The 22413-nt window shown below is 33.9% G+C and overlaps 3 protein-coding genes across 5 annotated transcripts in view; 2 read left to right on the top strand and 1 right to left on the bottom strand.

The window, feature by feature from the left end:
• Positions 1 to 802: 802 nt before the first annotated feature.
• LOC120341657 (complement component C6-like) lies at positions 803 to 3188 on the top strand. The gene is made up of 3 exons (XM_039410216.2): positions 803 to 996; positions 1102 to 1220; positions 1438 to 3188. The coding sequence occupies exons 2-3, from the start codon at positions 1183 to 1185 to the stop codon at positions 2912 to 2914; spliced, it is 1515 nt and encodes a 504-aa protein (XP_039266150.2). The 5' UTR covers positions 803 to 996; positions 1102 to 1182; the 3' UTR covers positions 2915 to 3188.
• Positions 3166 to 4991, bottom strand: LOC120341658 (AP-4 complex subunit mu-1-like). Its single transcript, XM_039410217.2, has one exon. The coding sequence runs from the start codon at positions 4530 to 4532 to the stop codon at positions 3168 to 3170; it is 1365 nt and encodes a 454-aa protein (XP_039266151.2). The 5' UTR covers positions 4533 to 4991; the 3' UTR covers positions 3166 to 3167.
• Positions 4992 to 5704: 713 nt separating this feature from the next.
• LOC120341656 (inositol polyphosphate-4-phosphatase type I A-like) overlaps positions 5705 to 22413 on the top strand; it is a 38902-nt gene continuing 22193 nt past the window's right edge. Inside the window, exons 1-11 of one of the 3 annotated variants that reach the window (XM_039410214.2) lie at positions 5705 to 5843; positions 6477 to 6614; positions 6935 to 6999; positions 7456 to 7543; positions 7634 to 7782; positions 8157 to 8228; positions 8320 to 8457; positions 10580 to 10673; positions 12275 to 12447; positions 14770 to 14846; positions 17416 to 17518. In XM_039410214.2, the coding sequence (XP_039266148.2) occupies positions 6497 to 6614; positions 6935 to 6999; positions 7456 to 7543; positions 7634 to 7782; positions 8157 to 8228; positions 8320 to 8457; positions 10580 to 10673; positions 12275 to 12447; positions 14770 to 14846; positions 17416 to 17518 (1077 nt within the window). In that variant the 5' untranslated portion in view covers positions 5705 to 5843; positions 6477 to 6496. Of the gene's footprint in view, positions 5844 to 6476; positions 6615 to 6934; positions 7000 to 7455; positions 7544 to 7633; positions 7783 to 8156; positions 8229 to 8319; positions 8470 to 10579; positions 10674 to 12274; positions 12448 to 14769; positions 14847 to 17415; positions 17519 to 22413 lie in introns of all 3 variants that reach the window. The other 2 variants (XM_039410213.2, XM_039410215.2) reach the window with 2 other exon arrangements.

The following is a 22413-nucleotide window of genomic DNA, read 5'->3' as shown; positions in this document are numbered from 1 at the left end:
GCGGTGTCTCGCAGTATCACGCGACTAACCACGCCGTGGGGTACGCATGATTGTATCCCAGCGTGACTCTTATCCCGTCAAATATAAAAATGTACCGTACCTGTGTCATATTATTGCTGTGACAGACCAACTGGGCCCTGTGCTAGCTGGTGATATGATCTTGTATGTCTGAAATACACACAACTCCGGAATGCGATCGGTGGCAAGTTGTTTAGTACCTTGAACTGCGGTCAGAAAACGAAGGTCGCCCGTGACAAATCAAAAAAATCGTATTACGATGATTTGACGCACTTTGCGTACGCCGCCTATAACAACTTAGAACCGTTGTAATTCTTCATAGACGGTCGACACTATGATACTCTGAATGAAATCGACAACGTAGCAAGAGAGAAAATGGGCTTCTGTTGATCACGATTTTTGGGTGGCTCACGTGGGTAAAAAAATCCATACATTTTTTTGCTCTTGTCACTGCGTTAAACCTTTCGTCATTTTGCCCGATGCCTTTTTACTGTAAGGCTAAGCGATAGTTGTGAGAATTTTATAATTCGTTCTGTACATGGAAAAACTATTTTTTTACATGGCCCAGCTATGGATGTATAAAGTTATATGGCCGGCCAATAAGAAATGTTGCACACCCCTGATTTACAGTATTTTTTTCAATCAATCAAATAATTTCGGTTGACAAATCAATAAATCTATCTACCGGTATTACATTGTTGCATCAGTTCCGATATGCCTTAGTATTGTGGCATTATATTGCGTGACGCATCAATGGACAGATGTTATCATTCAGTGTGGGATAAACGTTGCAATGGGCGATAAAATGTTGACCGCAGGGCATGTATATATACAGTTTTTTGATATAACAATAACTGGCCTGAGTGATTCCCTATTTGTTAAGTTATGAGGATTCTTCTTTGTTATGTGTATATGTTGGCTTGTTTTGCGGTGACTGATGGTCATCTATGGTGGGGAAAGCACGATGAAGATTGTCAGGTAGTTATGACTTCAAAATGTATATCTAGTTTGTAGAATTATCAAAATCGAAAAGCCTTCACAGCAGAATTAGTCTCATAGCAATTTTGATATTCTTGTTCACAGGTGACGGCGTGAGGACCTTGGTCCACTTGCAGTAAACTTTGCGGACAAGGGCTGACATACCGTACGAGAAATATAACGGTGATGCATCAACACAATGGCCAAAGATGTCCATCATTAGAGTCAGAACAATTTATATTATTATTCAATTAATATATATATATATAATTATCTTATACAAAAGCAGTAATCAATCAGTATAGTATACATAACTTGGACTCAGAATTTTCGAACAAAAATGGTCGATGATCGAAAGGCAGAATTAATTCATTTTGAAATAGGCAATGTCTATGGATACGGATATTATGGAATATAATTCCCGATATTTCCTATTTACAGACAAACAAACCTCTGTTTTGTGAAACCCTGTCCCGTGATATGCCGCTGGGGGACTTGGGGTGAATGGAGTTCGTGTGATAAATGTGGAGGAGGGTTACGTTCAAGGTACCGAAAAGTAGCTTTCCCTTCACTATATGGTGGCCAAAGATGCGAGGGGAGTGACGCGGGGATCGACTACAACTGCACAATAACTGGAAATTGCAGCATGCTAACCCAGCAGTGTTCGAAATCACAGCCCTTGAGATGTGACAGCGACAGTCATTGTATCGCATCTTGGTTGAAATGCAACGGAGATGCCGATTGCGAAGATACATCAGACGAACGTAATTGTACGACAGCCAGAAATCCTTGTGGCGGGGTCGTCTACAAATCAATCCCAAATATAGGGAATATCGGAGCCGGGTATGACATTTTAAAAGCTGAAAGCATGGGCCACGTACTTGATAATAACAAGTATGGTGGAACGTGTGACACCGTGTATTTGGGCGAATTTCAAAAAAGATTCAGGAAGCCATATAATATCCAAAGCTACCGTTCTTCCGCAGAAGTGCACACCACATTGCGGGTGAGTTCATACAGAAATACGATGGAGCTGAATGAGAAAAAGAACAAAGATTACGAGTATAAGATTTCTGCGGAAATCTCGTTTGCCTACGACGACATCGTTACATACGGAGCAAAGGCAGCAAAATCGGAGGAGACCGTATGGAAGAAAATCATTGAATCCAGCATAGAAACAGACTACAAGTATTTTATTCTAACTAGTAGAGTTCGCATAGGACAATTCAATATAAATCGCAAGGGCTTGAAGTTGTCTTCACAATTCCGACAGCGTATTGGAGAACTGCCTATCGAATACGACTACGCGAAGTACATGGACTTAATTCGTGATTTCGGGACACATTATTACTCCTCTGGCGTTGTGGGAGGTGTATTTAAAGTTGTATTTCAGTACGCCAAAAGTCTGATTTCACGCACAAAACTAACAGATGAGGAACAGAAAAGCTGCATAACGACTGAAGCAGCTGTGACAATTTATGGCATAAAACCATCCTTGTCAACAAAAAATTGTGCAGGCAGTGGTTCCTCGAGCTCTAGTGAACGAACTTTCTTGCACTCGGCTTCTAAAACGACATCAAGTGTTGTAGGAGGAAGCTCTAAAGCGGCCGCGGTGTTGACGCTCCTTGGGGAGGACACAGATCACGGAAAATACCAGCAATGGGTTGACAGCATAAAGCACAATCCGGCCATTATAGATTTTAAACTCGCCCCAATTTCTGATCTGGTTCCTTCAGGCCATATCAGAAAAAACACAGAACGAGCATTGTCCGAGCTTTTTGATCGTTATGATCCCAATCGGTGCAGTCTTGGATTTTGCAGGAATGGTGGGAAATTTGTCATACTGGATCAAGGTAGAAAATGTGTCTGCCTGTGCCCATCAAACTATTTCGGCGTAGCATGTATGAAAAAGGTCTAATTTCGATATGAATCCGTTATTTTTATGATTGTGTATAATTATGGTACGGTACCGTTCTAGGATATTGTGTACTTAACTGCAAGTCCTTTCTCCTAGTTCACTTACTAGTCTGACCTGACTGATTAGCCTGTGCATGTAAACAATCCCATGAGGAAAATTTAGGCACGGCCCATGCTGAACAAAGGGTTATGGCCTGCCATATTATAAGCATTTTTTTATGAAAGATAGTATAATACAAGGTGATAGAGACACATTAAATCCAATCATACTTTAATTCAAATGTGTAGTCATTGCTATGTGTAACACATCTGGCCCACTTGGTAACAGTGGAGGAAGTGTTTGAGTTAATATTTTGAACTTTGAGACTTTGTATCCTCATATTTGAGATACAAAGATTTGGTACCTCAAATTTAATATTTAAATGAGGCATTTCATAAACCATAAATGGCAAAATCTCAGATAATAGTAAAATTAACGTGATGGAGTGATGTGACTGGGCAGGGAACACAGGACTTTGCATATGCAATGTCCTTTTATCTTTACTTTGTGTAAAATGGATACTTTTCAGAGAAGATGTCCCGCTTACAGAGATAAGTTTTGATGGCAGTGGAAATGATGCAGACCAGTTTATCGGAGAAATTCCAAGTGGTAGAGCACAAAAAATTTTGCAGGTTAATGCTAACTCAATCATACTGCCTTTATTGGTCTTTGAAAAGTTGTGATACATTGTAAATGGAAGTTTAAGGTTGTCTGATGCAACATTGTAATCCATTATCGGATTAAGACCAGGGCCTGACAAGTGTTTTACAAGTGGAAATTCATTTTGTGTTTCTTTCGATGATTTTTTGCATCTGAAACGCTTCGCTGTGATAAATATTTTGTCAGTATCACTTGTGTCTGTAGGATTCTCCTCAATGATTTTATCTGGCAAAGCGATTTGAACACTGACAGTGTTTGTGAGGTAACTCTTAGTGCTCAATGATCCCTTTATATCAGCATGAATAACTTGACCATCTTTATCAATTATCGCAATAAGATATTCAATCAGATCGACAAATATTTCATTTTTCTTTTCTTGTTGAGATGCTAGAGGTGCTTTTGAAGCACTACTTTCTTTCATATATTTCTCTTCTTTTGAAGGTGATACTCCAAATAAGTTTTCTGGCATAAAAGGGAACATACCAGCCTCTGTGTATCCAGTATTTCCCATTTGCTTGCACTCATTAATGGCATGTTGTGATATATTGTCAGGATGGGACAAGCCAAATGTTTGTATAAGTAACTCATATACAACAGCACTGTGTAAAAGTACATTCTCACTTTTCATATCTCCAATTAAATCAGCACATTCTTTGATGAAATTCTGTAAACTTATCATCATCAATATAGGAGATATCTCCTCAGAATCAGATACAGCTACAACAAAAATTTCATCGCTGGAAGCATGGGTATAGAATACGTTGTCAATTTCTATACATGGTGGTAAAACTTTATTGATAAATTTCTGCAATCCTCGTTGAAAAAATATTTTTGGACTCCATGTATATTTCGCGGCAGATAAGTTTTTACATGCCAATACATCACCAAGTGAATTAATTAGAAATACTCCGTTGAGCATTTTACTAGAATTTTTGTTTAATAGGCTACTAGTTGAACACTAAATTAGAAAAGACCAAATTTTTTTCATATACCATGGATATCCTAGCAACCACAAGCTCGATGATACATACAACTGGTTAAATCGCTATAGCGAGTGTGAGGTCACAAATCCACACTCACAATGAAACAATCTCTGATAAGAGATTGCATCGTTATATGTTTATGTAGCTGTTGTTGTGAAACAAAGGTAAATATATATTCGCTGTGATGATAATTCATAGAGTTCCTCGCATAAAATCAATTCTGGAGAGTTTACTAGCTATTGCCATTCATACCCGACCTACACTGGTAAAGAGTGATGGGCGTAGTTTGTCACATTAATGTGCTTTTACCCGAGCTAGAATGCACGATGAACAATTAGTTTGTAATATTGTTAATGCGGTTATAACAGTAGACTATTATCTCCATCAACAGATCAAGAAATAAAGTTACCAAGAAACACATACATAGAATTTGACAAGCTAAGTTAGCAGCAAACTAAAGACACAGGTACCGGTAGCCCGTGACATAGGCTACCGGTATAACTTTATAATGTTAACCAGGCGATTGTGAATTTAGTGGTACCGGTACCGGTACCGTACGGTATTACGATTCAAGCGGGATATCATAATACATTAATATAGCAGTAAGTAGGCCTACGCTCTACTTTCTATTTTTCCAAGATCGTCCAGTTTATTTTAAATCGATTTAAAAGCTGTTCCTATTTCTTTCGAGTTGACAGAAACTTATAACCGAACTAAACCATTCAGACGACAGAGAACTGAACATCAAACAAAATATTTGGGACCGGTAAGCGGCAAAGCGGCGGTGGTTCCCCAGCAGTGTACGTGACAAGCACTGTGACTTAACTATTAAAATTTGTTCAACTGCTTCAGTACTTTTTATGCTTGACCACTTTTAAAGCAAATGATAATTTTTGACAACTAAACCAGGTTGCAAACGACAACACGCGAAAACAAAATTCACAATGATGAAGTATAAGGTACAATTTTACTGCGGTTACAGAAAATAGACGATGTTATTATCTTTTATTTCTTTGGTCGTTAGGGGGCAACAGTGAGACGATATTTATATACCTATTCAGACTCCGGAGACTTATCATTCTTTGAGACATCGGTGGGTGGGTCGCCGCATTAAAATCTATCGGCGATATCTGGATATTGGCCTGTGCATTTGTGTGTAGCATTTGAAGATGTTTGTAGGCTATTTGTCGAGTTGTCCACGTCCCATGATATGGAGGTTACAGTACCGTTACTGCTGGTACCGTACGGTAGGCTACTGTAAATTAAATTGTAATGTAAGTTCTAACATGTCTACATTCAGGCATTAAATAAAATCTTAGCTAATAGAGACGGTATACTTTATGTGTTATCCCACACAGATTGTTTATGTCTGTATGTTAACTATACAATGTTGGGATGTCATTTCTCGCTTAGTCTACTGGTGGTGTGGTGCATCGTGCTGAGCATTAGGAACACGCTCGCCCCCGCACCTCTGATTACTATGCATGGGTCAGTGGGTTTGCAGATTCGAATCCTGTGCGAGGATAGACGGATAGTTATGTGCGAGAGGATTGCTGGACTTCTCTCCGACGTAGGGTGGTTCACGTAACAGCTGGTCGGCTATGGCTTCCTTCACCATCGAGTTCATTCTTCCGAAAACAAATAACTGGCTAACTAATCCCATATCCAACGTAGACTGGAAACGGGACGCAGGGACGAGAGGCCGTGGTTCGCCATATAATTAATAAACCGTGTTATCGACTTTTCTCTCCCCCAGAATAAACATGTAAATCCTTCTGATCTGTACTTGTAGTGATTGATGTTTCGGTTTCATTTCAAATCAGTAATGCTGTAATGACTGGATGAACACACATTTTATCTCTTTGTTTTATTCAAAGCAGATTCTTGGATTTAGTTAACAATGCGTTACAATGCCAGTGAACTAAAGCAAATGGCAATAACATCGGCAAAGTTATGCGCTAAAGAAGGGGTGCTAAGCTTGAGAGAAAAGGAAGGGAAATTATGGAACAAAACTGATGGTAAGCAACCATAATAATGCTGTATTAATCGGTGACATCCGGTGACAGATGGGTCACCTTTCTGAATACATTCTAAAATAATGTTTTCGAGTGTGCAATATTTAGCACATTCTTAATTCGATCATGTTGAATAAAAATAATTTAAGTTATTGATTCCAAAAAATTGGGGCCACATTACATATTTAAAATGTTGAGAATTTTTTTTTATCTTGTTCTCATTTTCCTTTTCCTCAAATCAATTCTAGTTTTAGTACGCTCCCACCAACAAGTCTTCTTTATGACAGTATATTTAATGAGAGTTTCTTGTATTATTATTTTAGTTCTGACAGAACGTTGGTGCAGACTGGTGGATAATTTATTCTTCTATTTCAAGACAAAAGATATGGTGAGATTCTTTTTGATTCAGCTTCGGCATAACATGAACACATATCTTCTGAGTGAGTGCATTGGCCTTACTCTGGTTAAATCTCAGTAAGAAAACATACTATTCAGCATAATGATGCCAAATATACTTTGTGAATATGCTAATGTGTCGCTTCTCGCTTGACTTCTAGTTTGCTGGATACTAGGTATATAAGATATATAGGCGATATTAAATAATTCTGCTTTGAAATTAAATTAATAGCTAATTTTGAAAAATCAAGCGATCGTTTGAATTAAAAGTTAGAAATCGACTTGGTAAAAAATTCATTTCTTTCCAAATTTTACTGCTTTGACATTTCTTTAATTTTTTATCACAAACAAAATTATTCATAACAGTAAAGCAACTGTTTAAGACTATGATTACTTTTTATATGGTAAAACTAACAATAATCAAAATGTTGTGTTTTTTCATAACTAGGGCTCGGATCCTCATGGTGTATTTGTATTAGAAGGATCACATGTCAGGCCAGTGTCAGATTCAACACAAGAATGTGCCTTTATTTTGGGTAAATGAAATAAAATTTTGTATATTATTTGAAATCCCCTTTTTATAGTTCTATTTTTTAAACTCTTCGTCAACCTTGAATTGTTTTCAGAATTTGATGGAGATAATAGAAGTACTTACTTTCTTGCAAGTGAACCAGCGGAAGCGAAACAATGGATAAAGGCATTAGAAGATGCCAATTATACAAAACTGAAGGAAAAATATGAAATGTTAATGAAACAACAAAATATGTTGGGAGAGGTATGATATGTATGGTATTATCTTGATTTACTTGACTACTTTTGTGAATTTCACCTTATTTTTCAATCAACTTTTGTTTATATGCCTTTGGTTTATATTCATATTTTAGATATCAGGTTAGATTGTATACCTATCAAGTTTTTTTTTATGTCCGATAGTTTGCTGTTTAAGAAATTTACCTTGTGACTCATCTAAATTTCAATTGATCAAAAATGTCCTCTTTTTAATAAAATAATGATGTCGCTAAATTTTACAAACTAAAATTCTATAAAAAACCATGAACATTTTTATTTTTGTTTCGAAATTGTCACATTGCTCTTGAATCTTGAATTTTTGCAACATTCTCCAGTCCTTTTTTTTTCTATGTTTCCTAGAGTTCTCAACAAAATCTTCAGCCGCCATCATCAATGCCACAAACAATCATAAAAGAAACAAGATCAGCAAATGTGAGTTTATATTTCCTTTCCTAGTGTTCAGTCAAATTTTCATTCGCTCTGGTATATTTATTGAAATAAAAATCATCAAAACTGATTCAAGAGTTCACCAATGCTGTCACGACGGAAATTAATTCCTAAGGATTACAACATGACGCTTTCCGATGTTGAAGTGGGTACAGAAACTAAGAAAAAGAAAATGAAAGTGAAGAATCGCCGTAAAAACGTCGTTTTATCTCCTGTGAGCTTACATGTAATGTATTGCAAATGAACAAGCATGCTGTAGAAAGTTGAAACACCTTGATGGTGCATGAACTCTGTGTGACTAATTCTATTTTCAGCCTGGATTTTTTAGCACAATTAGACACTGCAACTTACCGGTAGTACTCAAAATAGACCAATAATTAATCAATAATACTTTAAAAAAGCTGCATTGAGGGATACTGAAAATGGATCGGGTAATGGAATGCATTCTGAGGTATTTAATTCTGTGATTTCAAAAATAATTATTCGTTTCTTGTGTATAAAAGTATATTTTAACATCAGATAGATAGGCGAAATAGACCCATAATTAGGATATGTTAAAATCGATATTAAAAATTCTTTTTCTTAATTAAAATGTAATTGTTAAAGATTACCTGAAAGTTGAAACAATAGTTTTTTTCTGCATCATTTTTTCTGATATCTGTCAATATACAATGATTTATACAAATTTTGATGTTCAGTATTCAGCAAATATTTTATATTTATGTTTTTATATAACATATTGGTAATAGTAAAGATGTCAAGTTTGGCTGTCCCTAGTAGAATTCTCTACAATTGATATGAAGATAAGTTGCGTATATGAAATTCCAACTTGGCTGTAATAACCACATTAAAGCTAACCAATAATAATGCATTCTGGTATGCAGACTTTTTTTTTCAAAATAGAAGCATGAAAGATGATATTGAGTCATATTTTGTTTTAATTTCCCATTTTTCTCCTATTGCATTGTTGAAAATAAATATCATATTGCAAAAATTTTGGTATTGAAAACTTTTTTCATTATGGTTCATTGGATGTTATATAAAATCGTTAACTGTTATCTGAGATAGGATTCCTTATTTCCAATGCAAATTCTCCTGACAAAAATTAATTCGCACATACCATTATCTTTAGATCTTTATTAGTTCATTATATAACTATTCGACTTACTCCAAGAACAAGCAACAGCGGTTAAAACCGATCAATTTTGCCTTGCTAACAGCATAATTTCCAGCCATTTTTTGAAATACTTGGATGATTTTGCATCGCATGTACTTGAATTTGAATTTGAAATCAAGTTTATATATTCTGAATCTAAAAGATCAAGTTGTCTGAAAGATGACAAGGTATAATATGTAGTTTCTTCTGAAATAAACCTGCATTTTTTCAAGTTTTCACGAATCTTATGCAGCATATGTTGGCTTGGCATATGTGATATGTTGGCTTAGCTATATCAAATTTAAAGGCTAATAACAGTTGCTTCATTGTAGCCATGTAGAATTGCCTGCTTGCCTAAAATTTTCTCTGAATCAACTTTTGAAAATATATTGCAAAGGAATTTATACAAGGCATGCTGGATATGTGTAGAATACAATAGGGCTTTACTGTGATCGCTGCCTGTTATACCATTACCCTAATGGCCTTAATGAGTTGATAATACAACATACACAGCTGGTGATGTGCATTCACACAAAATGTTTATTGTGTTAAATTCTCGAATAAAAATTTTTCCGATATGATTACTGATTCCGTTTTATTACTGAATGTTGTTTTGACATCCTTCATGATACCAGAAATTTTTATTCGAGTAGGCTTGTTTTATGTTAAATTGTATTCTTTTCGTCTACTTCGGCTTACAGATACACGGAAGCATGCACTTATTAATACTATGCATAGCCTTCAAAGTTTTTCAAATTTTTCTTTATTTTACTACTGTGTATAACGTGTGTAATTGTTGAAATTGTTTTCAAATTGACCTGTCCCCATTATTTTGATTTATTTTTATGTTTAGTGTTCGTTATGTTTTGTTTAAATTTTTTTGTTTGTCAACTTAATCTCAGTAACATAGGTTTGCCACTAGATAAGTCCACATCGAAGATATTTGCTTGCAGCAGTTGTGCTATGTATTTTCAACTTGTTCTGATTAATTAAAGCGTCTTTTCCATATATTATTACTGCAAAAATTTCTCTTCAAATATTGAAAAATTTCATTTGAAATGCATGGGTTTTTCAATTATTCTTGATTATCTGTAATTTTAATAGGAGTATTTTTTAAAAAAAATAACGTATATTTGAATGAAATTTAATTTTACCCGCCATTGCTTTATTTTTCATACAGGATTCAGTTTTACCAGTTCTTGAGCTTGGACTCAGTTGTGTTGATCTGAACATCGCTAAAACTATCGATCATAAACGTTCTATTCAGATAAGAGGTGAGTAGCCAACTATATGTCTGGAATAACATTTTCATTATGTTTTCATGATTATGACTTAAATAAAAATTCCTAGCTCTGGTTGACTCATGGTATTCTCCAAAATGCCCATATCCATTGATATTAAAATGTATGTTAAAGTTAGCCGTTCCCCACTGCTGTTAAAATGTGTACAAAGAATTTAGTTTGAACAAAAATCTGAAACTATATTCATGTTAACTTTCATGTAGTGAAATATGGCAAATATCCTGGTTTTGCTGCAAACTAGAGTATATTTACATGGAATTTTAACATGTAAAATATTCATAATCAAAAAACTTACCAAACAGAATTCTGGAACACTTAACGTTTTTTCATAAGACAATTCGGTTAAAAAATAAGATCACACTAAGAAATAAATCAAACTCAACTCTGAGCAAAGTTATGAATAACCATTGAGATGCCAAAATTTACTAAAACATTGAATTTATGGTGGTGCGTTACTCAAACGCTGATTGACTCTATTCTTGAATACTTCAATTTGAAACGATCAGAAAAATAAATATGAGGTATTAGATTGCATTGGACGAGTGGTTTCCAAACTTTTTTCCAGTTGACCCAAATTTTTTAAAAGGAATTATTTTGTAAAATCACATGCCGCCATCACTCTTGGGTCGCGACCCATAGGTTGGGAAACACTTCATTAGACTAAATTTAGACAAAAACCTTCCAGGTGAAATTTGTTTGTCAGAATAGTAAAATATCAGTAAATAGATGAGAACTCACTGCCAACCAAGTACTGAAAGATGTAGATTTCCCTAATTGAATCGTAGTGAAAGTTACATTATATTATTACATATCGAAGATGTTTTTGTTCATTCAGATGTAAAATAGATCACAAATTTCATGGTTGAGTTTGTCACTATTCAAAGAATTGAAGTTATTTTAAAATTGCTGGGTTTCTATTAGAGACGCAATGTATCAAAAGTTCTAAAATTAAATCAACATGCTGCATGATTGTTTATTTCTATTCATAAATCAATATGATTGAATGAATTTTGGTTCCAGTATTGGTTCCTGAAATAAATATCGTTTGTCATTTGTACATTGATTACCTGTCTGAAACAATGTCAAAGTTTATTATATTTAATATTTTCAATTCTACACTTCAGGAATAATTTAATTTCATTTGAAAAATAATCGTTTTAGATGAATATGAATAGTCTCAAGGTATGATGACACTTAATGTCCGAGAAATGTATAAAATAGAAAAAACAATTCAAATCATTTTTTATTCCAATTTTCCGCCTTCCAATATTCATATTCATGGAATATACTGTGAGTTAATAAAGTCCTATTACTATCTAAATTTTGTTCTGAAGAACTCAGTTTTTAATACATCCTAGTTTGAGTTTAATCAGTGTTTGGTTCATTAACTCTTTTACTTCAATTAACTTACTTTCATATGTCCACTATTAGTGGAACAAAGTGCATCAACTCTTTTACCTAATTTAATTCAGGATTTTATGAACACGCTATACATTGAATATATATGTTTCACAACTATTAGATTTTTCCTACATCTGACATAATAATTATTCACTGTTTAATATTTCTTTTAGTTTTTTCATTGTTACCTCCTGCCACTGATTTAACACAAGTATTCAAGACAGATCAAGTCAAAGCTGCTTCTGATGTTCATTTTGTTGCTACACTAAGTTTCTATCAATCACATCTTATCACTCCACACACTGTATTGAGATTTGTACTAGTTCAAAAAAAGGAAAATGGAACGGTAAGTCGATTTTTTATTCCCTCACAATTACATTTTTGTATGCTACCATTTGACTCGGAAATTTTTGGTCCCATAACTCCTACAAAATTACTCTCACCCCTCACTCAGGTTGTTATAACTTGGGTTGGCAATGCCGCACCAGAAAGATTTTGATCCGTCCAAATTATAGTTGATTCTTTGATGGCTTGAGCAATATATATTAAAATTGACATAATATGAATCTTAGTTAGATATTCAACGACTGCTGCATTTCCAGAATAATATGAAAGAGTATATATATTCATTTGATATTAATGCAGTACTGTCGTTTATTAGAGGTCATAAAAAACGACTTTTGGATAACCATTTTTCAACAAAACACACTATTTATCACAAAATAGTTGCAATCAATGCTTTTGTATGCTAGATATATATGTTTTATATCTTGTCATGCATCAATTGGTAAAATTTAGATTTAAAGTCTTATATCAAAATAGACAAAAAAAATTTTGAATACTAGAAACTGTTGGGTACTTACCATTCGGTATACTTGCTTCGAAAGTTGTTTTTGAATTAGTCATATGGTTACTATGAAGAGTTTTGTTTTCTTTTAAGTGACTCAACATTCAAAGCATTGATTTAACTGTACTTCTTTTATTATTTTTACTCAATGTGTTCCATATGCATCATAGTTTACTTGAAGATTTGTCATATCCACTTACAAAGCTTTCTCAGTTACATCACACCTTGGGTGTTTCCATAACATTCAATGCATTGATATATTAATGTTCACTTCAAATTTTATTCTACATGCGTACATGGTATTACTCGTAAATAAATTGTGATACATCAATAGGCCATGCTTATGCGCAGATATATTACCTAAATCGTGGGTGGGCAAAGTTTTTTTTGCGAAGGGCAGCAATGCTTTGATGGGCCATAGTTTGTCCATCCCTGACGTAATTCAAATAATATATCATTACGAAAGGAAATGCTGAATACATCTGTGTATATCAGCAACAGAAAGCAATGCATAATATGGTTTTCTATTTATTAAAGTGTCAGAGGTCAAATGAAGTCGACTCTTTGATCTTATTATGAGTTATGACTGTCTCCTATTGCACTATATCACTTCATTGTGAATTGCTCAATATAGACCTTTGATGATTGTTTCCTGGTTTCTAGCCAATGAAATAACGTATGGCTTCATTTTATTCATAGATTTATGTACTTGCCATTAGCCACGCCTCATTGATGATGGCTGATGTTAATGATGTAAGTTAATCGCAGTTAATATTCTTTCGTTTGTCGCAGTGAAAACTGGTTATAAGCCAGACTATCCTGCTGAGTTTCTTTTTCTGATATTCAATTTAATCGTTGAGTCACATTTTGTTTTTGTTTTTATAGAACGCTGCTTATTCATGCCTTTTGCTCTGAACAACTCCACTCTGTACCACTGTCCAGTGGCTCCCCCCCACCCCCCATATCTAACAATGTTTGATTAAGCAACTACTATTTCAAACAAACAATAGAGCGTTGTAAACATTTCCCACTACTGTTATTCGTTATATTTAGATTCTAAATATAAATAGATTTTAGAAATTAGATTTTATATTGAGTTTTATTAACCATGGAATATCCCAAGAAACGTAAAGTTGACAGAGATTTGATACTGAAGTATTTTTTCTAATAATCCGGCCTGCGGGGACTTCATCTTCCCACATCTGGCCCGTCGACTAGAGAAGTTGCCCACCCCTGCTATAAAACAATGGTTCTCGAACTTTTTAAGCAGCGCCCCCCAATTTGTCAAATCTCGCGCTCCACCTATAAAATAACTACCTGATAAAAAGTTACAAATAACAGATAGTAAGGCGAAAATATGTTTTATCCAAAAATATGTTGAAAATACGTCTATGGAATGTAAATATCCAAAATAAAGAAATGTAAATATCTAAAAAAATGGCAGGCAAGATCAAATCTAACAAATATTTTCATTTTTAATTAGCTTCACGCCTTCCAAAAAATGTCTACCCCTTTGTGGTGCGTGCCCCATTGTTTAAAAACCACTGTTCTAAAACATATTATGCTTAATAATAAGGTTACTGACTTTCTAGTTCAGCCAATAAATCATTTATTAACCTGAACTTGCTATATCTATTAATACCATCTGACTGTCCGTCTGGTAGGGCATAGGAATATATATAGTGAGTCATATTCTTCACATTTGGAACATATTGAAATAAATATGATATTCTTATTCTGTATTGATGTTTTGATTTAATACAATGAAATTAACGTATTATTTTCATGAATTTTTTTATTGTAATTTTGATTTCAATTTAGATCGACACACTTGGGTTTACAAATTGTAACGTCAGTGATTTTTTCTACTTGACGAAACCTCTCACACTCAGTCTAGAGTGAGTATTTTTTTACTTTGATGTCTGGAGACTTTGGTGGTATAATACAGTGGTTCTCAAACTTTTTAAGCCGAGTCTCATTTTAGAATTTGTCATGTCTCGCGGCCCACCTCAAAAATAACTAGCTTACAATAAGCTACAAATAAACAGATAGTAAGGCGAAAATATGTTGTTTTTTAACAAAACACGTTGAAAATACGAGGATGGCTTGTAAATAATGCAATAAATGAAAAGTATTGAAATTTTAATATCCGAAATAAGGTGGGCAAGAAAATTGTCTACACCCCCCTGTGTGGCGCGCCCCACTGTCTGAGAACCACTGGTATAATACAAGGATGTCACAGCAAGAGTTAAAATTCAATATAAATCTAGTCTTGTCGCACACTGACAGGAATGTGTTTCTGTGAGGTTTCGTCTGACCAAAGTAATTTCAAACAAGCATTATTTATCTATGGCCAAACTGTTCATTTAAAGTTCATTTGTGGGCGCTCCAGAAGTATGTGTACCAATATGGAGGTAACTAATTTTGTTTGCCTATTTTACATCAAGTTGTGTAAAGGCATTTAAACGTATGGGCAGGGGGTATATTCACTTGGCCAACACAGACAGTCCCCGAACTCATACTCTAACTAAAATACCGGTAGAAAAATTGAAATAAGATTATGCCCTAACCTGGTACACATACTACGAGAATACCCATTTGTGTCATTGTGCATCAAGATGATTGAATCATATAGGTAGAACTGCTGCTTCAAATAGATTTTTTTTCATGTACAGTAATTGTATCATACTTCAACATTGTTTAGTTCCGAATCATCACTCGCATTTCTATTTATCACTCTGGTACAGAAACTTGGAGCATTGCCAAAATGTATGTTGTTTCCTTCTTACTAGCTATGCATTTTTTTCTATGAATAAGCCTGGTGGAAATCACCCTCTCTTGTTGGACACGAAACATACATATGGATCGTTTTTTTATTGTGTTGTTGTTCTTGTTGGGATTTTTCTTCTCATCATTATGAAAATATCGTTTTTTTCCTTAACTACTGGACCAATTGCGTTGAAAGTTTCAGTGGATAAGAAGATCGTATTTTTTGCTAAAGCTTTTATTTATTTCAAAAATTTCAGTGGGTTCATTGTGATTTGTTTTTTCTCTGCAATGACCTTGTGTAGCGGTTCCGAGATCGCATTTGTTATGATCACTGGCATGCTTGTACTTGTACGTACTGTTCATATATTTGAGCATCAATCTCTTGTTTCTTTATACGATTGCAAGAGTTATGTGGTATCAATTCACTGTTGATTCACAGTTAACTAGTGATTTTGGAAATTCTTGAAATATTTTATTAATTTGAACTATTGTTATATTCAATTATATATATCAATTAATTTTTCAGGCTCAAATTATACACAAGGTGACCCAAAAAAATTAACCCACAAATTTCTAAATTATATCTCTGAAAATGACAGAAATTCATTCAACACTTTAACTTCTGTTTTTGTACGCTTGTACCTAAAAGTTCCAGTAATCTAGAAAGTTTTGCACAAAAGTCATGTCCTCTCTATCATTATTTCCATATGACCTGGGTTTTGTTTTTTTGGTCAACCTGCATGTAAAAGCAGACAGTAGATGTCACCAAAGAGCCAATAAATTATAAGCATTCACACTCTTTTATTGATTTGGAATCTGTAAATTATTTCCACCTTCATTACAAGACATGTACTTTTGAACTTGCTCCAAAAGCACTGGGTTTTTATAATCTTGTTTTTTTATTCATTCTACACGAACCCTCAGTTATCGAGAGTTGTTATCTCAGAAATAAGCCATATTAGCAATATCATCTGTATAAGCTGCATTAAGTGCTAATAAATAGAAGCTCATAATCAATCATAATATTTTGTAATTCATTTGAAATAGTGAATTATTCAGATTTTGGCTATCCCTGTTTGGGAACCACTAGTTGAGGCTCAAAATATAATTGCATGTTCTATATTTGATTCGATATACGTAAATTTGCACCTTATGAGTGAGATTGCCTATGCCAGTGTTTTTCAAATTTTTAAACAACGTTCCCTCATAACAGCACTCTACATCTTACTACACCCCTAAATTCACCCCCTACCCCCTTACAATTCTCCTTCCAAATTCTCCGATCCACTATGACTATGGGCTTATGTGCAGTGCCTCTGTGTCTCGTGTTTTAAATTTCAATTTGTTATGGCAACTTTCCTGGATTTCCATCTTGTGTGTTTATCTTGTATATTGTAATTTTGGTACTCCCGAAGTATGTGAACCAAGATGGCGGACATCGGAACGTAGTATGTATACCAGGTTATGGTTAGGCCATAATTCCAGGTAAAATACTAAGTGAGTCACTTGGCTAGTCCCCTAACTAAAATAGGGAAAATTGGAATAAAATTATGGCCTAACCCTAAACTGGTAAACGTACTACGTTCCGGTGTGCGCCATCTTGGTTCACATACTTCGGGGATACCATAATTTTTTCTACCATGGCACAGTTCAAAAATAATTATTTTAATTTATCTAATTCTTTTTACACTATTTCAGGTATCAAGATAACACTTGCATCGGTGTACTGAACCTCACTGTTCATAGAGAGTATGTTTCCGCTCAACTCACAAGATCATCGAGTGAAACTCAACTTTCAACAGTAAGTAAATTTCAGTGTGAGGAATAACATAATTGTTAATTTATGACTACATTGAAATAAGAGCAGTGAGAAAATTGAGTGTATTCGATGACTAGTCGGTGATGCTTCAATAAATAAATAGTTGTAAGGAACTGGCCTTCTGAAAAGACGCTGTATAAGTAAAGGTTTTATTTGGTTGGTATGCTAAAATATGAAACTATACTGTTATCCTGCTCTATATGATCAATGTTAGTTACTATGCATTTTAACAAATGCAGTTTTAATCAAATGGTGCCTATGTGCTGATATTGTGGTCATGCAGCAAATGTAATTTTATTTGTTTATGACATTTGATGTTTGTTGAAATTACATTTTCTGATTGTGGTTAATCACAGTTTAAACCAGCACCTATAATCTGTTGCTATTGAGTATACTCAATAAAAAATTTTAACTTATTTTGCTGATTTTCACCAATCCTCAAATAGAAAGATATACCGGTGGCGGTACATATAAACTTGGTATTACTTATATCATATATGTGAATAAAATCCAATTTTTGTAGAGGGTATCTAGATTTGAGTAACTCTCAAATTTGTTTGAGCATGCTTTTGAGTCGCTGTAAGCAGTACAAATATGATAGCGGCTATTGTTTCAAAGGCAGTTACTTTCATTTTCTGGAAAAACATCTCTCATTCCTGTTTTTCTTGAAGAGGGCTTTCGAAGAATGAAATTCAATGTAGAGTAAGTGTTGATCTTGTAGCCCAGTGGTTTCCAAACCAGGGTCCTTTTGGGGTCAGTGAAGCACCTTCGAAGGGTCCGCGAAAGAAATCCATTATATGTCATAAAGTTTGATAATACAATACTGAATGCTTAAATTTGCAAATACGCATTTGTCTCTTTTGCAATCACTTCTGGGGACACTGATTCTGCTCTTTCTGTTTCGAACACGATGCCCCATTGTGATGTCACAGAGCTGCGAGCCTGTGATATCACAGAGAGAGTTCAATTGATGCCATTACAAGCCAACTGACCGCAGAAGTGTTGGTAAGAGCATGTAGGGAAGAGGTGTTTTTCACTATACCATACGGCGCACTAATTTTTTGTTGAGATCTTTTATTGTTTCATTTTAGTGCACATGGCCGCGGAATCATTAAAAAAATTGAAAGGGGTCTGTCATGGAAATTTTTTTTAAAGTTTGGGAACCACTGTTGTAGCCTATTGTATTAGAAACTTCTGCCCACTAGTCCATTAGCAGCATAAAACATGGCATCAATAATTTAAATCTTAATATTTGCAGATGGTATTGTAACTATTGGTAATCTATACTATCTAATACCAAGATGAATTCATCTAACAAAGCTGATCAAATGTTTACACAAGAATTAAGATATTTCTTGTCTGGTATTGTAAAATCCAAATTTTGTTCTTCCAGCTAGGTTCTAAATGGTCTGCTGCACGGCTAAGACTATGGAGAAATTGAAATACTATCTTGGGTTGCAGTGAATAACAGAAACCAAATTTTCAACTAATAGTCTAAACCAGTAGCCTTCAACCATGGTATATAGAAAGATGTGGGTGGAGTGGCACAATATCTTATTTGAATGAAAGACTGAGTTTATTTTCTAAGATTATTCAAGTTTTTATTTAATCAAGTTCATTAGGACATGTGACACTGTATGTTATCAGGCAAAGCACGTCATCTTTTTACTGTATTCCAGAGCAAGTTAATTGCACAATTTTGAGTTTCTTAATTTTCTGACAGGCAAATCATCAAAAAGCAAATAATATGGGAATACCTGTATGTTAGACATGGGTATTCAGGTCTTGTGGACATTAGTAGCAGTTATGGCATTTGTTTTTAGCATCATAAATAGTTGTCGTTATCTCGAAGCTTGGTTTTATTTAAGATACACTTTTAAAATGGTAATGATGAATTGTTCGCTAGTGACTTATTATATAATGTAAGTAATTATGTTCTTTATATGCTTGACCATTTGGTAAATGTAGTAGTGAAGAAACTATACGGGAAGCTCTACTATATGCGTCAATATTTCAGTTACATAATTTGAAATTCTCTAACATTATCGTGAAATTCCTCCTACTACAGTATATTATGAACCAGACATGAGGTTACAGATGTAAAATTAAGGATGTGAGATGTGTAATACAAAGCATGTCTAGGACGTGAATTTTGTTTGTTTTTGAAATGTACGAGATTGCTTGATGAGGTTGTATGTTTTGCATCAATAATTTGTAATTTTGCACTTTCAGCTATTCCATGTTGCAAGTTATGATTGTGACATTATAAGTTGAACTTGCATCGGTTAATACTAAACTTGTTGTCTGTATTCTTTCACAAAGAAGAAATAGTTTAACTAAATTTTTATTAGCTCTTCTTGTTTTTAATTTGGACCTCCCTGAACATGACTCGTCTGAATTAAAAGCTCCACAGAAAAGTGCTTTATGGTTCCCTAGGTTGTCCTACTCTTGAATAGACCAATAGATATAAATCACCTATAACTAGTCTTACCAATTTTGTATCTTTTTCTTGGTACCCGAAGGTGAAAGCAGTTTAACTATGTTTGTATTTGCGGTGACTTTTGTTGACTCTTTGGTGCTGATCTTTGTTCAAGGTGTTTTACAATCTAGGTGTGTTCAGCCTGTACTAAAGTTATGCACCATACTATTAAATTTACTATGTAAAGATATGTAGATGTATCTCATTACCATAGAAACCTGAAGACTCGTATACAATCAGTGTTTAGTGTGGTTCTATAAATGAATACCGGTAGTTATGTATGTTCAACTATTTGAAAATATTCTGAGATTATTCTCTTCATAGACTCACAAAGTCCATACTGCAAGATTAAAATTGATTCATAGTTTGTGTAGTTTTAACAAGAAGAAAATTGAAGTGAAAAAATGGGAAAGATGTCATAGTTTTATATAGATAAAAATTTATACTTATTTCAAGCTTACTTTGAGAAACTCTTGATTCCTAATTGAATAATTGAGATGAGCAATTGAAAAATTTTATAAGTCACAAATCACAAGATATTTAGTATTTATGAATTTATGTCATTCTATGAAAAATTTGATAATTTTAGGATCGCCACCTGATTTTTACTTAACATAGGAAAAATTGCATTAGCACTTTACGGCAATTCCAGCAGGTACTGGTAATTACTTATCAGCAATTTTGTATCTAAGCAAGTAATTTTGGAACTTGGATAGTCTATTAACTGCCAAAATCCCGGTAGCGGCTTGTCTGGGAATTTTCTATTCTAAGTTATGTCTATATTATGTGTTGTCTCTTAATAATAAGTTTTTACATTAGCAACATACAATAATAAACAAATACTTCCAATGTTCTATAGTTTCCGTCCTGATCAATCAATTACTTGGATTCTTGCCACAACAGACAGTTTCATCGAAGTCACGCTTGTCTGCTTTTGTTCAATTTAGTTTTTTTTTTTTGCCATTCCTGTGGATATCATTTCGTTAGCTTTGCTAAATAGTAAAGAAATATTGTACCTGTTTTCTTGCATTTAATTATGCACTTTGAAGGGACAGGAAATGAAGGTTTAGAAATGTATTTTAATATCATCACCAGTCATCATGCATGTCTGCTTTTGTTCAATTAAGTTTTTATATTTTTTTTTCTTTTTTTTGTAGTTATTCTTCTACGCATTTTTAATTTGCTTTTTTGAAATACTGAAGAAAAATATTTTACATGTTCTCTTGCATTTAATTTGCATCTCCAGGGATGGAAGAGGAAAACTATGGATTTTAATATAATTAAACAAAGATAGACAGTTTCTAGTTCATGTTTAAGTTCAATGGATAGCTGTTACCACTCATGATAAAGCCTCTGAAAAATTCATATCTAATACTAAAAGGTAAATGTGTCATCCAATTTTGTTAAAACTTCGTGAACGCAAAACTATTTCGAGTTTGAATTATTCAGCAGACAATAATGGGTTTAGAGCAATTCTCAGTTTGAAATTCTGCATTTGATTACAAGTTCGTGTAAGACATTGGTGGATTCTTTTTATGGATCACTGGCATGGAAACAATTTTAACAGAAAATATGATGGATTATCTATATCCATAAACATCAAGTAGTTTTGCATTTGGGTATCCAATTACTGCAATGTTTCCATTTGGCGGCTCGTGACCATGATTGAGCAATATAACTGTTAAAATTATCTCAGCTCTCAGTTGATTGACAATATATATATAGTCACCTAATGTTTGGAATAAGTTGCGGTAGTTATGTACTTGTACTAATTTTTATATTTCCATTAAGTCCTATAGCAGGCCATATATTCGAGGTATAACATAATTTTATCAAAAATTTATTAAGCCACAAATGATAATACATAAATGGCAAATTTTTTTGAATAGTTTTTCTAAGCTTATTTCGAATATCTGTAATGAAATATAATTCAATTTGCTATCTTCAACCAGTTGATACAAAGAATATTGTACCCTCAAAAAGCTTGAATTAGATTTAAACAGTATTGTAAAAAAGTTATCATTAGTTTTACGGCTATTAATATGAGCAGTTAGATGATAGTATGTTTACATCCAAGCCTGTTTCTCTTATTATGGCTCAAAAATGTTTCTAGCTAGACAATCAAATATAATGAAAGATATATGAATATTCTCTTTGAAATTTCTAATTATGCAATGCGGTTGTCTTTTAATTGTGTCAAGTGAATAAATACATTTAAATTAGATGACCTAACGTTTCATGCATCATAGTCTTGTGTCATGCACAATATTTTTTTAATTGCCAATTTGCAAATCAAGTATTTTATAAGATGAAAGAATTTTAGCCAGAGATCACTGATCACTCATGTACCAAATGAAGAACTACCGCCTACCTATTGCAGGTTATTGTTAATGTTGAC

Source organism: Styela clava, chromosome 14 (assembly GCF_964204865.1).
Source record: "Styela clava chromosome 14, kaStyClav1.hap1.2, whole genome shotgun sequence".
Taxonomy (NCBI): domain Eukaryota; kingdom Metazoa; phylum Chordata; class Ascidiacea; order Stolidobranchia; family Styelidae; genus Styela; species Styela clava.
This window is presented reverse-complemented; position numbering and strand designations above follow the sequence as displayed.

Coding starts and splice junctions, on each gene's coding strand:
- LOC120341657 (XM_039410216.2), top strand. CDS start 1,183: ATGCATCAACACAATGGCCAAAGATGTCCATCATTAGA. Junction 1,221..1,437: donor CAAAGATGTCCATCATTAGA/GTCAGAACAATT, acceptor TCCTATTTACAG/ACAAACAAACCTCTGTTTTG.
- LOC120341658 (XM_039410217.2), bottom strand. CDS start 4,532: ATGCTCAACGGAGTATTTCTAATTAATTCACTTGGTGATGTATTGGCA.